Below are 16,569 nucleotides of genomic sequence, written 5' to 3' on the forward strand. Positions count from 1 at the left end.
TGTAGGAGGTTATCACACAAGGCTAAAAAGTGTAATTAAAGCAAGATAGATGTGTCCATGGCTGAACCTTATCAGATAACGCCTTGGCTGAATTGTAGTGGTCAGTTTTCCATCCATAATGATTACACATCTTTTCATTGATGAGATTTCCTCAACTGTTACCTACATTGCTGCTGTAGTCTTAAATTTGTGTGTGATAATGTCTGGGATGCAGTGACATGGTGTCAGTTTCCTCCTTTCCCTCACTCCCCTTTTCCTGCTATTTCAAAGCAACCTGTTTTTCCTTTTTTTAAAAAAACTTCCCTTCTTAACCTTAGTCCCATTGTCATAATGCCTAAATTGTGTAAATTGTGCATTATGACAATGGGACTAAGGTTAAGAAGGGAAGTTTTTTTTTAAAAAAAGGAAAAACAGGTTGCTTTGAAATAGCAGGAAAAGGGGAGTGAGGGAAAGGAGGAAACTGACACCATGTCACTGCATCCCAGACATTATCACACAGGAAATTGTGTTTTTCCTTTAAAAAAAAGCCTGCTCGTAAAGCAATAGGGCAGGGAGCATGCTGGGAAAGATAGTCCTGGACCAACAATGGCTGCTACAGTGATTGTAGACATGTGCGATAGGGACTGCTCCCAGGATGGCACCTATGAGTTTCTTTCATTAGTGCAATCATGGCAAAAATGGGGGCTCATATCCGTAGGGAGAGGCAGGATATAAATAAAAAAATATTATTTATTATTATGTGGTAATCATAGTCACCTGTTATGGTTAGTTTTGAAAATATTTTTCATTCACTTCAGGGAAATTTATTTTAGGGCTATAAGCTTTAAGTATAACTTGTGATTTAGGAGGACTCTTCCCTTTGAATCTTTTGAGTGATCTCCTTATGATCCCAGTAAGACTTTAGCAAAGACTTAAAATAACCTTTCAGAAAAACAGGGCAATTCAAAAAGAATGGTGCAAAACCAAGTAAGAACAACTTCACGTTTGTACCATTCTTTTTGAATTGCCTTGTATATTTACAACTAGTAGACCAAGACTGAATGGTACTTTCTTCCCTCTCTCATCATGTTGTAGCACTCCATAGCATCACAACCTGCTCCAAATGATTTTCCAGATCAGGTTATTAAGGTGCATAGGGAGCTGCAGAAAGGATTGCCAGTTCAGGTGGAAACAACAGGCCAAAACCTAAGTAGAACAGAGCAACTTGTGGTTCTCCAGATCATGTTGGACTGCAGCTCCTATTCTTCTGAACCATTAGCTCTCCTGACAAACTGATGAGATGCAGGACTCCAAGCTGCAGCAAATGCCTGTACAATATATATTCTACACAACAAAAACAAAGACACCAGCTCAGTTTTAACATGCTTTACTTATAACTTGTGATTATAAAGGCCTTTCTTTCTCTTAAAAGATTTAACAAGAAAAAAAATAAGTTAGTACAACATACATTTAAAATAGTCCTTCATATGCTTGCGTGACATCATTATGTTCCAAGTAAGACTTCATTTAAGACTTAAAAACAAATTCATAAAATATATTAACAGCCATATTTATACATAAAATAACAAGATTCAAGACTCCCACCAATTTACAATAATGCATTTCATGGTTTTTTCTTTCTTTTTGGCTACAATCCCCTTGTATAAAGGAGCAGTGGAATGCAGGGTGATTACATCATTAAAGCGCCACTACAAAGCACAGACAGTACATGCCAGGATTATGTAAGCTGCCCTTGAAAGAATGAACTTCTCACACCTGAAAACATTTGGTATAACATCCCGTACATCTGACAACAGAACAAGGAGCACTTAGCATGCTTTTCTTTAATGCACTTGTGTTTACACATAGTGGAAACAAGTCTCCATGCCACCAAGAGCCTTTTTTATTTTTTTCAGCTTCAAACAATGAACATGTTTTCAACGAGATATAGTGCAAATCAAACATTAAGGAGCAAAATGTACAGGTCCACCAATACATACACAACCTTTCTTCATGGCCTCACTACACCCACCAAAACTCAGCCTTTTTGGCCACCATACAGGACAGTCACATCTAGGGTTGGACATTGATGGGGATCCGGCGAAGGGAATTCAGGGCTAGCAGGCAGCAGCCTCGGAGCAACGCTCCAAAATTGTAGACTGGGTTCACTCCTCCTCTCTGAGTACTGAACATCCACATTACTGTTGGCACCATGGGGGCCGCTACAGCCAAAAGATCTACAAAGAAGTTGCTGCTCCAGTATCTTTTTACAATGGCCCCGTCAGACAACATCCTAGTATTCCCATACACTTCAGAGTGACAATCAATGAAATCCAGCTCTTTCATGACTCGGTTTTCATAGTACCTGGAATCCACATCACCACACAATGGTTCCATAGGGGATAAAAGGATAGCAGAATTTGGATCACATGGAGTTAAATCCACAAGCAAATCTGTGTCACTCTCAGCACAAGATACATCAATTTCTTTCAAAGCTGGAGATGGCGTCATGGAGCAATCATCTTGTGCTTTGAATATATTTTGAATAAGCTGTTCCATGCTACTGCTATACAGTAACACATCAGCCTGGACTGCCTGCTCCATTGCCATGCTACAACTGCGGTTGTCATCCTCTTCTTTGGTGTTTGCTAGGTCTTTGACAAAATCCAGATGGTTGAAGGAAGAGGCAGTAAAGAGAGTGGGACAACCAAGTTCAGGGGTCGTAGTGATCATTGTCTCTTCAAATATATCATTCCCATTAGCCACATCATCACTCAGTAGCACACCACTATCTGCCATATCCTCCAATGAGTGGTCCTCTGTAAACATGCTTTCTGCCATTTTGGAATGGGCTGTACTCAGAGATAAAGACTTATCAGGAGATCCATACACATACTCTAGACTCTGATCCTCGTTAGAAGAGCCATTCTGCGCTATTTCCATACTCTGAAGCAAAGACTCCAGTTTCTTGTTCTGGATATTGATGTCCACAAAATACTTCTGAATCCCTTTGTCTTTCTCAGCCAAGCTGTTTTTCATGGTTTCGATAACTTGCTTGAGCTGCTTGATCTCCTTCCTTGCTTCTTTCAAAGCAAGCTGGGCCTCCACACGATGACATTCTTCTTCAATCCAGTCTTCCCTCATGCGTGCCAGCTGAGATTTCAGCTCCTTGATCTCTGTTTCTCTGAGGAGAAGGAAAGACAGAAACAAACACACCGCATAAATTTCTCACCTGAGTCCTACTGGTAGTCTCATTCAGAGTAGACCTATAGGTGTTGATGCATCATTCAATTATTTACTCAATGGGTTTACCAAAAGCACGGTTGGGAAATATGCAGTCATCCAGCGACTGCTGCACTAGAAGTCCCAGCAACTTTAGCCAAACCAGGCTCTGATTGATGAGATTCAGATACATGTGAGCAAAAACCTCATCTGGAATTCAGTATTGCAACTGCAGTTTCATAACAGTTACAGATTTGAAATTGATTTGTAATCACAAGACCTACATATTTACGATGATCATGGCACTATTGCCACGATTGTATAAGTCAATCCTGCTTTACCAGGCATCAGCCACTGCCAGCAAATGTCCTGTCAATCAGGGTATAATAGGCTGGCATTTCCATCCCCTTCCTGCCAGCAATCTCTGATGCAAGGAACTGTGACAGAGATCCTGCTTCTGATCACATGTGAAGATCACTGGTGGGAGGCAAGAGGAAATGTAAATCTGCTGCACTCTGATCAACAGAAAAACAGACCCCTGACATTCACAATAGCTGATGTCCAGTAAAGCAAGAGTGAGGGTTGGGACATGATCTAGGATTTCAGTCTTGATCTTTTTAAGGTTACCAAAAGGTTACCAAAATGTAGCTCTGAATAACTGGTGGCAAATGGACAAGATGCAGAAAATTGGAGTTTCTTTCCAACTCCAGGTGGCTCATAGATTAGAGATATCCACAGGTAGAGATGGTGCCTTTTAAACAAACTGGCGGGATACAGACCACCCATTTGGGACGGGCTACAGCTGCCCCTTTGTGCCACATATTGGGGCCAGGGCAGCCACAGCAGCAGCCCAGAGGCCCCAATCCAGCCCTTTTGGGACCAGGGTGAAGCAGCTGCCAAGAGAGAAAGGGGCCGCTTGACCCCTTTCCCCTGGCTTCGTTCCCGCAGCCGTTTTGTGGCTGTGGGAACAAGGCACTCCCCAAGGAGAACCATTTCGAAGCTCCTTCCAGCACCACTGAAAGGGCGCCCCAAGCGCCCTGCAGCGTTGCGGGGATGTCACGCCCGCGCAGCGCCGTTTGGCTGCAGTGTGGGCGTGATGTGATAATGGCGGCGCCCATGTATACAGGGAGCTGCCAGTATCACACCGCTAGGGTTGTGGGGCGTGCGGTGGCGCCACCCTCGGGCAACCGTAATGTGTATCCAGGCTGGCGCAAAGCACTGGTCTGGAAAACACCTGTATTCACTTTTATCTAGGCTACTAATTGTCCTCACTTTTAAGCTAAAATCATGGAGCAGGGCATTCATACTAGTGCCCCTCCCCCCCCAAAAAAACTAAAATTCACTCCATCGCTAGGTTTGTATAGCTAAGACATTATTGATCTTTAAAAAAAAATATGCTACCATGACTTTTTAATTGCTGTCCTGAGATTTCTTTGTCTTGTTTCATTTTAAAGATACAGTATTCCTTGATCTTCTAAGAATTATGATTTTATAGTGTATTATTTATTGTTCGCCCAATACCTTCTGAGAGATTTAAGTTGAAGACTGCATTTTCCCAAATAAATGCTATATTTTAATGTTATTTTATGAAGCCTGTTTTCAGTAGGAGCACTTACCTTTCTTGAAGTCTGCTCTCTGACTCTTTCAGTTTTGTTTTTAAATGCCTCACTGTCACTTCCTTTTGTTGGAGGGGAGTCAAGTACTGCTCTGGACTGGGTGGTTTAATGCCATGGTTCTCACCACAAGAGGTGTATCTGGCTGGCCGCCTGCAATAGAAAAACCTTGTTGTACCTGCAAAGCTGTGTTCACAGCAAGGACAAGTAAAGTGATTTAAGATAAAATGCCCATATGACAGCCTTCTCCTATTCAGTACCAAATGTGTTGGAGTTAGGGATGGAAAGTGTATTTGAAAATTGTGTTTTTCACATGTTGAGAACCCCTGATAAGAATATTCCTGGACTGGAAAAGACCTTTGCAATTCAGGACTTTTTCTGTGCAAAATTTGCATGTGGTTGTTTTGCACAGAAATCAGATTTTTCTATGGACAAAAAAGCATTTTCAACATGGAAAATATTTCAGTGCAGAAATATTAATTCCTGCACAGAAAATACTGTAATAAGATACTGTAATAAGAGGTTTCATTCTGCATAAAATTCACATGTGGTTGATTAGCATAGAAAACAATAATTTCTGCACAGAAAGCAGGATTTTTTTCCACATAAATTAATAATTCGGGATTGAAATATTATCTCCCATGGAGAAAATGCTGTTTCCTGTGCAGAAAAAGCTAATCTCTTGCAAAACAACCATGTACAAATTTTGCACACAATAAATTCCCAATTGTAGCAGGAAAAAAAATGCTGAAATTACTCATTTCTATCTTTGAGAAGAAACACAGTGAAGAGTTACATCCCTAGTTGAAGTTCCATTTCCATTGTTCCCTGTCAGCATGGCCAAGCTAGAAAAAAGAAGATTAACAGGGCATCCTAGGGGGGGGAAATCAGTATACCACTGGCTGAGCCTGATAGGAGTTGTAGTTCAACAACCTGTAGATTATAGGATACACTTAACTAATTCCTTTATTCTTTGATGTTTTTCAAAAACAACTCTGGGATGTTTTTTGACTGCTGTATTATTATTATTTTTACTTCCCCCGAACCTGATGATGATGAAGATGCCAGCCACAGATGCTGGTGAAATATCAGGAACAAACACTTCTAAAACATGGCCACATATCCCGAAAAACCCACAAAAAACTAAAGATGTAAAAAGATTTTTCATATCTTTGCTCAGTTATCATTCAAAATGGATATCAGAAGAAGACTTGGACTTGGAAGGTAAAGTATGAAGGAAGTAAAATCCTCAAGTGTAAAGATATGTCATTCAAGATCAAAATCAGGATTTTCCACAACAAGGTATTTCTGATGTGAAAGCTGGACAATGAAGTAAGATGACAGAGTGAGGGAAAATCTGCTCATCTGAAATATGGTGCTGAGGTAGACTTCTACAGATGCCATGGATCACCAAAGAGCAAAGCAAGCCTGAATTCCCACTAGAAGCCAAAATTACTAAACTGATAGTATCATGCTTTGGATGTATTTATAAGAAAAGAGGACTCATAGAGAAGGCAATAATGCTACAAAAAATTAAGGCAGTGGGAAAAGGAAGGCAACATTATAGATTCATTGAGTCAATTAAAAAAGCCACAGCCCTCTGTTTGCAAGACCTGAGCAAGATTTTGGAAACCTCTCATTCTGGGTTGCCATAACTTGAAGCTGATTTGAAGGCACATAACAACAACAAGCCTTGGTTCTTTATTGTTTTATGGTTGATACAGCTGTGTGTCTAACTGTTATGTTATTGCTGTTATGTTAAGCCACCTTGGGCATGTTAAGGAATAGTGCAGAAATATTTTCAGTAATAAACAAAATCGACTGGACTTAGGACCGATTAAATATATATAGAATGTAATGATGGAGCAACGTATCCTTTGGACAATTTGAGAGGAAACACTTCATAAAGAATTTGAGAAAATGCCATGATTTAGCACCATTCCCAAGGGGCCTTGCATCCTAACCTCTTAAGGGAATGCCACTAGACAGTTAAAGATAGCCAAGCTGCTGCTTGAAGTGATGGCAAATATTTTGTTGTTGTTTAAAAAGAATCAGAAACACCCACGTACACCATCTTGCCATTAAAATAAAGCCACCCACACCAAAAGGTATTAGAATAAACAAATGGTTAGACTTTGGAGCTGTTCCATCTAGGTATTATATCTCTCCTCTCTGCAAGTAAACCATAATCATGCAGCCATGGAAGACTCTAGCAGGCCTCCCTTGAATGACACACGCATCTTAAGAGGCCAGAAGATGCATGGGTGAGGCGCAGCTTCTGGCCTCTTAGGACACAAATAATTTAAACAGCATGCCTCCAAAGTGACCCGAATCAGCTTTATTTTGGCCTGTCTTTTCAGGCCCTAATTTAGGATATGAGGATAGCCCTGCTCCCTCTGAATGAACATAGCTCTGTCCCTTCTAGAAACAGAAATGTTTAGAAGAATGGGCTTGGAAATAGTTGTCATTACTGCTTTCTCAGCTCCACTCTGTCTCACACTGTTAGTGTTGGCCCAGGACATTATGGCTGCAATCTTCATGCTGTATTTCTCAAGGCTGACTATGCTCCAGTCTAAGCAGAGTGAAGTTAGCAGACAATACCCACTTACCTCTAGTACAGCTATCACACCAACAGGAAGCACACAGAAAGCAACACAAGACTTTGCAACAACATTGGGGGTTCTTTCTGCAGCAGCTGCAGGTCAAGGCAATGGTAACCACTACATCATTTGGTTTTAGAACCAGAATCAGGTCTGACTAGTGCTTAAATGGTTGATTAAAATACTAGGGATCTCTAGATAGGACTAAAAAGATTTTCAGTCCCAAACCTTGGAAAATTACCGCCAGTAAGAACTGACAATTCTGGGTTAGATCGATCAATGGGCTGACTTGATATAAGGCAGCTTCCTCAGATCTTATGCAAGTGCCATTTCTTTACCTAGTATCCCAAAGAATCTGGTTTCAAAGAAAAAAGTCAATGCATGCATTAAGTTAGTAGCCTTTTTGCAAAACTCCCTCCCTCCCAGGAAAAGAAACTGGTTTGAAGGGTGTTAGTTTTCTCAGCACATCTGCTCAAATGCTGAAGCATGCAACCAAAACCCTTACAGAATTATGATCCTGTGATAATATGTGAGGGGGGGGGACTCTTGTGTTACAGTTAAATCATCCAGTAAGTTCTGGAGATAGAAGGGACTTGTGGGGGAAGAACACTTGCCTCAAGATGGGGCTGCTATCACTTCCCTTGTATGAACCTGAATTGCTGCTGCTGGCTGAAGAAGCCCCATAATTCTGATGTGTGCTACTGGGACTCAACTGATTTTTGCACAACATTGACAGGAAGTCCTTCTCACGGGACGTGATAGGAGGGCTAGACCCAGACTTGTAAGACGAAGTTCCATTATTTCTTCCATGAGGCCCCCGACTAGAATTGACAACAAGAACAAATGAGTTTTAGTACACCATTCAATATATACATTAGCATTGCGTCTGGGTGATTAATGAGCAATATTAATAAGTTACAAACTTTTTGGTCTATTACAATTAACTGGGCAGAAATACATGACACAAATCAATTGTCAGTCCAAACAAGAGCAGACACACTGAATCAAGAGAATTTACATAAGTACTGACATTGAGTTCCCACTGATTCAGTCTATTCTAATTGGGACAAAACATTGGAATTAGACTTACATGTTGCTTATATTTATTTTAGAAGTACTTACTTCGTGTGACTGCTACCATATTAGACAAAGTATTTGTCTTCCCTCAATAAGAGAAAATCTCCAATTTAAGATGGTTAATACATGTACAACATATTCCATGGACCTCTTCCAAAGCAAGCATAGGCAACACAAATTCTGCATGTGCTCCAGGACAGGTTTTTGTGCCCTGTACCATAGCCAACAAACCAATTTTGAACAAAGCCGGAGGAAAAAAAACATGAAATCATGTTCTCCCCATCCCTTCCTAAATGGAGAGTTACTGCCCTATAAACTAAAAAGGTTCTATGGAACCTTTCTGAAACACAGAGAACTTCCACAATTGTGGGAAAATCAGTACCCACTACTGAATAATGGCAGAGATTATGCATTTCCCAATGGTATAAAAGAAATCCTGTGTACCAACTCCTGGACATTTTCTATCTCTGCTCAAAAGGCAAAGGCCTAAATAGTCATTGCACCAGAGCTATTGTTTTATTCACATGCAAACATATGCACATTTAATCAATTAATGAAGAGATCAACTTGCTGCTGAACAAGGGAGTTCATATATAATGAATCAACTACAATTTCTTAAAAATAAGTGGTTGCTCTAATATATATTGCATAGTGAAATAGTGTAAAACATGTGAAATAAATCATACTTCAAAAGCCTATAAAAGCAAACATCAATGTCTTCATGAAAGCTCCAGGTTCTGTTTGCTAATTGTGAGTATATAAATAGCTGATCTAGTATTACTACAGTACATCAGAAATTGATCTTAAACTACTACAGTGCAGGAGAAAATGTCCTGAATTTGTACTGAAGAAGCCAGAGTAGAAATCTCTGCTCAGCCAAGGAGACTCCTAAGAGGCTTCCAGCAATTCTAGGCTCCATACTGACATCAATATAACATCTTCAATAACTTTTACAGTCGGCCCTCACCTTACGCGGGGATCCGTTCTGGATCCCTCCGCCTAAGGCGAATTCTGCCTATGCTCAAGCGCCATTGGAAACAATGGGGCTCGTGCGTGGCAGTGCGGCGGCGCGCGGGGTGCAACGGACGCGCACGCCCATTCAATTGAATGGGACGTGCCGCCCCTTCAGCCCCACGTGCGCCCCGCGGCTTGAGCACGTAAGCTCAAGTTCGCGTAAAGTGTGCCCGCGTATGACGCAGTCGCGCTGTAATATATTTTTTCAAACTTAAAACATATACATGTTTATGTATATTTTCTGCAGGAATTTATTGCTTGATTTGCTCCTTACTTATACTGGATGACTCCCTGGAAATAGGATAATTATTGTGCTGTAACGATAATTTTTTTTACAATATGGTCTTCATTTGTGAATAAATATACTAACTATATTATATTTCCCATTATACGCTTTATTTTCCACTGAGGAAGACTTTAAGTTGAAACGCATTTGGATATATTTTTATTATCATTTTGTATGTCCTCAGGAAGTGCACATAGTTCTGTTTTTCCATGCACTTTGGATGTTGGATTATTTTTATATTTTGCATATTATTTGGAAACTCATATTTCTAATCTTCCATGCATATTGGCAGTGTTTATACTTTTAACTTTGTATGTTTACGGGAAGTGTATACATTACTTGTTTTTACTTTCTGGCACAGTTTATTGCTTTGACCACATACTGTTTACCTGGATGCCAGAAAATCATTGTAACCACATATTTTAAATATTTCAGATATTTAAACTTTATTATGTATTACTAGACCGTTATGCTTGCCATACTGTTCTGTTTTTGGTTTAGGCCAACACTTGTTTATTTTGTCCATTCTGACATCAAACCATGGGTTGCACTAATCACATTTTGTCCTTCCTCTCGGGCAGGTCCCAGAGGGTGCTGCTCGGGGACAGCTGCTTCAGTAAAAGGGAGCTCACCTGTGGGGTTCCACAGGGTGCTATACTGTCCTTGATGTTATTTAACATCTATATGAAGCCACTGAGTGAGATTATTCGGAGTCATGGAGCTGGGTGTTATCAGTATGCTGATGACACCCAGATCTATTTCTCCGTGTTTCATTCGTCGGCCTCAAATTCTAATGGCATCTCCTCTCTCAATGAATGTCTCTGGGCAGTAATGGGCTGGATGAGGAAAAACAGATTGAAACTGAATCCGGACAAGACGGAGGTGCTCACGGTAGTGGCCCCGAAACCAAGAATTGGGTTGCAACCTCCAGTCCTGGATGGGGTCACACTCTCCTCTAGTGACTGTGTTCGCAGTCTGGGGGTGCTCCTTGACTCGTCGTTCCTGATGACAAATCAGGTAAATGTGACAGTCAAGAGCGCCTGTTATCAGCTTCAGCTGATACGCCAACTGCACCCTTTTCTGGAAGTAAGGGATCTCGAGACTGTTGTACACGTGCTGGTAACCTCACATCTAGATTTCTGTAATGCACTCTACATGAGGCTACCCTTGTGCTTGATTCGGAAACTGCAATTAGTGTAGAACATGGCGGCCAGAGTAGTGTCAGGAACATCGAGGAGGGACCATATTACTCTGGTATTAAAGTCCCTCCACTGGCTGCCTATTAGTTTCTGGCCCCAGTACAAGGTGTTGGTTATCACCTTTAAAGCCCTAAATGGCTTGGGTCCAAACTATCTCAGGGACCGCCTCCTCCCATACAATCCTCCCCGCACACTCCAGTCCTCTGGGAGGAATTTGCTGCAGCCTCAAAGATCTAGGCTTTTGGCTACCTCCCAAAGGGCTTTTTCTGTTGTCGCCCCCAGATTATGGAACGACCTGCCAGATGAGATCTGTCAATTGACATCTTTAGACAGCTTTAAAAAGGCTGCCAAGACGGATCTCTTCTGGCAGGCCTTTCCTGGATAGATAATCCCGGCCTCAGGAACCCTCTTCTCATGAGAGTCCCTAAGGTCCTCCCTGGAAATTTAAGCAGAATGCTACCGCAGTTTACTGTTTTGTTTTGTTTGTAATAATGTGTATGTGTTGATGTTGTTTTAATTTGTTGGTTTTAATTATAACTGATTTAATAACTTTTTAAGGGGGGAGGGAAGTAGATTTTGATGTATAATGTATTGTATTTTATTACTGTTAGCCGCCCCGATTGACCTCAAAGGGGTGGGATATAAATGATTATTATTATTATTATTATTATTATTAAACACAACACAATGTTGTGTCATTTTCTATATGCTGGGAGAGATAGTATGCATGCAGCAGGTAGACTACCATGACAACAGCTCAGCGAAGTCAACAATTCTGAGGCATTCTATGAGATGTAGTCTAAAAAGTTACTTTCCTAAATGTTATGCTATAATTATGTAGGCCTCCCATGTCATTTGCACAGTGGTATATCTATGTTCATAAAATAGGCCTCCTGTTGCTATAGATCTATGCCTAGCAGTATCTGGAAGGCACTGGAGTTGGGCAACAGGGATATGATAAAGAGGAAAGGGCCAGCATACATCTTTCTACTCCTATTGTGTGAGGCTTTGAACACCTGAACAGGGCTCATCTGATATGTAAATCATGGGTGTCTGTTTATACACAGGCTTGTCTGTGTACAGGAAAACTACAGTTCTGGGGATGGTCGTGATTTATTTTCCATCTGTTCAGCAGCCTCATTTCTTTGGTGCAGTGGCCACTAGAGATGGAGTAACAGCTGTAAATATTCTAAGTTCAAAATTCATGACAAACCATAATCAGACTTGTGCCTCTCTCTTCTAATGATCAGAAAAAAGAAGACTTCAAAATATTAGACATTTAAAAGCTTTATTTTCAAAAAGAATAAGCTGCAATGTTCCATCTTTATTTTGTGTTCTTAAAAACAGTTTCATGATTGCTATGTCCTTTTCATTATTTTAAGCTACTTTAAAAACCCAAATGAATAGAACTTGCCACTGGAAGGATTCTTTGCCACTGTAGCTGGTGACATAAGATTTGTTCCCTAGAAAAATACAAATTAGGCTAATTTTGTAAACAATAACATTCATATTAGTGGCACGACAAGATTCTAATACTGGTGATGCACCCCCCTTTTTCTAGATGATGTAGCCCCTAAATGCCAATTTCTTTTTTAAAATCTAAAAGAAAGCAAATGAAAGAGGAGAGAGGCAAAAATAGAGTGCATGTATGAGAAACAGTGCAAACCATGAGGCAAAAAGCTCTTAATTTAGAATTTGTTTCAAATGGTTTCCTCCTTCCTTGCCTGGAACACTTTATATCAAACAGATGGCAGGATGACTTTGCTGCAGAGCAGTGTCCCAGGACTGTGGTTTGGATAACTCCAGTCCCATTTGCTTGTGAATACAAGAAGATGGAAGTGGGGTTACATGGTGAACAAATCTCTCCCAACTGCAGTTTGCCATAGCAAAGGCAACAAACGCCAAACTGAAACTTTCTGCCTGCAGGCCTAGATTCCTTTACCTGGAAATAAGCCTCATTCAAATGACTGTAGCTGGAGTACAAGTGGACACGTGGGTTCTTAAAAAGGAGAAACGGAAAAACAGTTTTCTGTGTATTTTACGCAGCAGAGGCATTTTGGCAAGTGTAAAGGACTCAAGGCTGTATTTAAAAGAATATTTGGCTCAAGAGATGTATTTGAAAAAAATATTATGGAGGCTTTAGGATAATTTCAAGGCTTGGCCCTGTGGTTTTCCTTGCTATACCTCCCTGCTTGAACAATTTTAAAATGAAATCTTTGGACATATATTTAATTTACACATTTCAGGCTGTAATTCTAACTTTCTGAGGCAAGGGAAAACTGATAGACGTTTGCCAAGCTGCTCATATAATGCAAATTAATCCAATTTTCAGTTCCAGAAGATCTAGTATTTAGTTACCATAAAATGACTGATGTGCCTCAGCTTGAGAGCTTTGCTAGGAGGAGGGAGAGGAAGTGAGTACAGTTATATGGAAAGAGTGATGTACCGCAGTCATTGGCTGTCACAGACCCTTCTGAGAAAGTCTCACTCATTGCTCTCTGCTATCAACCTTTCATCAGAGTATCCATCTGCACCACCTCCTTTAATTTTTGCACATTAACATGCAGATGTTACAACAGTGTGGGGGCTGTTCAACATACAGTAAGACACAGGCTGGGCTGCTAAAGTGTTACTGCACAGAAACAAATGGGTGCTGACCAGAGGGCTAAGGTCAATTGCTTTGAGTGAGTTCAGCGAAGAGACTCCAGTTCCAGTTTAATCCCTGCTCTTTGCATGCTAATTGTTTTCATTCATTTTGTTAGCTTTCAAAACAAATATGTATGGAGAGTTAAATCCACCCATCAAGCACACAGTTGCTTTGCTGTCTTTTATTAATATTAATACAATTTTTAAAAGATAAAGTTTTTAAAGAACAGGCTGGAGGGGGTGTATGGTAATGTTTTAACAAGTGTTTTTAAGAGCTTTTGTCTTAAAAATTTATTCTTATGCAGTTTGTTTTAACACTGCAATGGCTTAATTCTATTTTAATGCTAACTTTTTCTGTATTTTAAATTGCATTATTCTTTTAAATTATGAGCCATGTTGAGTCTCAGTTTTTGGGAGAAGTGGGATATAATAATGATAATAACAACAAACATAGAATAATACTCTTCTGCTGCAAACCAACCAACGTAAAATAATGCCTAATCCAAATACCTAATAATACCCAATCCAATAAAGTATTTACTGGGGGGAACAGAACTGAAATCTCATGCTAAAAGATGGAAGCTTGTGAAAAATTAAAACTCCCCCCCCCCCCTAAAGTATCACAAAAAGCTCCTTTTTTTCCTTCCCCTGTATACTGAAATAGACTTTGGAGTTTATCACACAGGAGGCTAAGTGGCTCAATAGACCACCCCTAATGGGTGGCCTGCAGATGCTCCTTTCATTGCTGGATTGGGCTGGGACATGTATGTGCTGTGGGCCTAATCTCTGCTTTCCATAACCATAGCTGCCAGTACACACCTTTTCCGTGCTTCTTTGGTACTGCATCAAGTAGACATAGTGCCAGAGGAGCTCTGTGACACCGCGTGCCATGTGGTGTGGCATGTGGCATCACGCTGGCCTGGGGGCGGAGTCGGGGCATGTGTCATGTGGACACCACGCCCTAACTCTGCCCCCCAAGCTGGCCTTAATTGCCAGTCTGTACAGCCCCTAAGTACCCAAATTATGTGCAGAAATGGGAATTAAATCCTGCAAAAGCAGGATTGTTTTCAGACAGATCAGGGTCCCTGAGCATTAATCCGACATTAATTCATACAGAAAGTGGACAAAATCCTGAAAGTAAAAAGTGGGCGATTTTGTCCACTTTCTGTGCAGGCTAATGTTGGATTAATGCCCACATTGTCTGAAAACGATCCCGCTTTTGCGGGATTTGTCTACTTGCTGTGCAGGATGCCCCTCCATCATCTGAAAAAGATCTCGCTTTTGCAGGATTTTCCCAATTTAAATCCTGTTTCTGCATGGGATAACCTCTGTGTGATAAACTCCAATATCTCTTTGAAAACTTGCCTAGACATCAGATTTGTGTTTGTACCACCAGGCTGGTACAGAAAATAATTAGATGGATGGTGAGAGAATCCAGGCCAACCAACCCTGTGTGCATATGCCCCCCAGTCTGGGCCAATAAAGTTGGGCCATCTTCCATATAAGCAAAATTGATTGGAAAGAGATGGGGTAAGATGCTGTTACATACTTGCGGGAAAATGATGATCTCTTGCTTCCAGCAGTGGACATATGGACCTCAGGAGCTGAAATGCTGCCTGTGCTGCTTGAAGAGCTAAAATCAGCCTCACTTCCTGGAAAGGAAAAGGGTGGAATAAAAATTTGATGGAAAATTTAACTCAACCAAGCCTGCAGTTTTCAAAATAGTAAGGGTGAGTCCCTTTCAGTTTCTGAACATTTCTGCCAAGTGGATAAGCCAAGAGAGAAATATGATGCAAAAGTTATTTGGAAGGAAGGTTAACATCTACTGTACAGTTTGAGGGGAATGACAATCACTATCCATCAGGTATATGTGAAAAAGTAGAGACTGGCACTAGAATTTATTTACACATGTACATCTTTATAAAATTACACCACGTCTCATAAAATGTCCAGATTGGATACACAAATATGAACTATAATAATACATAAGACCAGTTAAAACAGGCAAAGTTCCAGAACAGTAGCAAAATGAATCAAGCAGTAAAGTCTACTTGGGTTTCTTAGCTCAGCCATGAAACCCACTAGGGTACCTTGGGAAAGTCACATGCTCTCAGCCTTAGGGGAAGGCAATGGCAAACCTCTTCTAAAGAAATTTTGCCAAAAAAAACCCCGAAAACAAAAACATGATAGGATCGCCTTAGGGTCACCATAAGTCAGAAACAACTTGAAGGCACACAACAAAGAATTTCACAAAACATCTTCACTCACTCTATAGTGTTAGAGGTAGCAACCAGTACTCAGTAGCCACTATATGTTTCTCTAAGGCTGCTGTCACACTGCAGAAATATAGCAGTTTGACACCACTTTAACTGGCATGAGTCATTACTATGGAATTTTGGGATTTGTAGTTTTGTGAGATATTAGCCTTCCCTGTCATAGAGCTCTGGTGCTTCACCAAACTGCAAACCCCAGAATTCCATAGCATTGAGTCATGGCAGTTAAAGTGGTGTCAAACTGCTAAATTTCTGCAGTGTGACAGCAGCTTAAGAGTCTGGTCATAGCATATATTCATATTATTTGTTGTTTCTGGGTCACAGCCACACTCTCTTTCCTCCTGAATCAGTTATTCAGCAGTTTGCAGAATGCAATTTATATATCCTCCATTTTATAGCTTGCAGTTCTTTCCTGTGTTTGCAAAGCATGTTACAGTGCATCTCACTGTGAGATGTTATGAAAATTTATTATTATTATTATTATTATTATTATTATTATTATTGTATTTATACCCTGTTTTTCAGCCCTAAAGGCTATCAGAGCGGCTTACAATTATTATTTTTAATTAGACAGTTCCCTGCCCTCAGGCTTACAATCTAAAATTTTAGACTTTGTAAGTAAGCCTGAGAGCCAGTGTGGCACAGTGGTTTGAGTATTGG

At 40.5% G+C, this 16,569-nt stretch overlaps 1 protein-coding gene across 5 annotated transcripts in view; it reads right to left on the reverse strand.

The window, feature by feature from the left end:
* Nucleotides 1–1,350: 1,350 nt before the first annotated feature.
* Nucleotides 1,351–16,569, reverse strand: part of LOC149317581 (syntabulin-like) — a 59,733-nt gene continuing 44,514 nt past the window's right edge. For 4 of the 5 annotated variants that reach the window (XM_089517850.1, XM_089517851.1, XM_089517854.1 and 1 more), the window contains 4 exons: nucleotides 15,186–15,288; nucleotides 8,029–8,235; nucleotides 4,818–4,967; nucleotides 1,351–3,163 (listed from right to left, as the gene is read on the reverse strand). In XM_089517850.1, the coding sequence (XP_089373976.1) occupies nucleotides 2,053–3,163; nucleotides 4,818–4,967; nucleotides 8,029–8,235; nucleotides 15,186–15,288 (1,571 nt within the window). In that variant the 3' untranslated portion in view covers nucleotides 1,351–2,052. The remainder of the gene's footprint in view (nucleotides 3,164–4,817; nucleotides 4,968–8,028; nucleotides 8,236–15,185; nucleotides 15,289–16,569) is intronic. The other variant, XM_089517852.1, reaches the window with a different exon arrangement.

Source organism: Sceloporus occidentalis, unplaced genomic scaffold, assembly GCF_023333645.1.
Source record: "Sceloporus occidentalis isolate IW3139 unplaced genomic scaffold, rSceOcc1.0.p SCAF_3, whole genome shotgun sequence".
Classification (NCBI taxonomy): domain Eukaryota; kingdom Metazoa; phylum Chordata; class Lepidosauria; order Squamata; family Phrynosomatidae; genus Sceloporus; species Sceloporus occidentalis.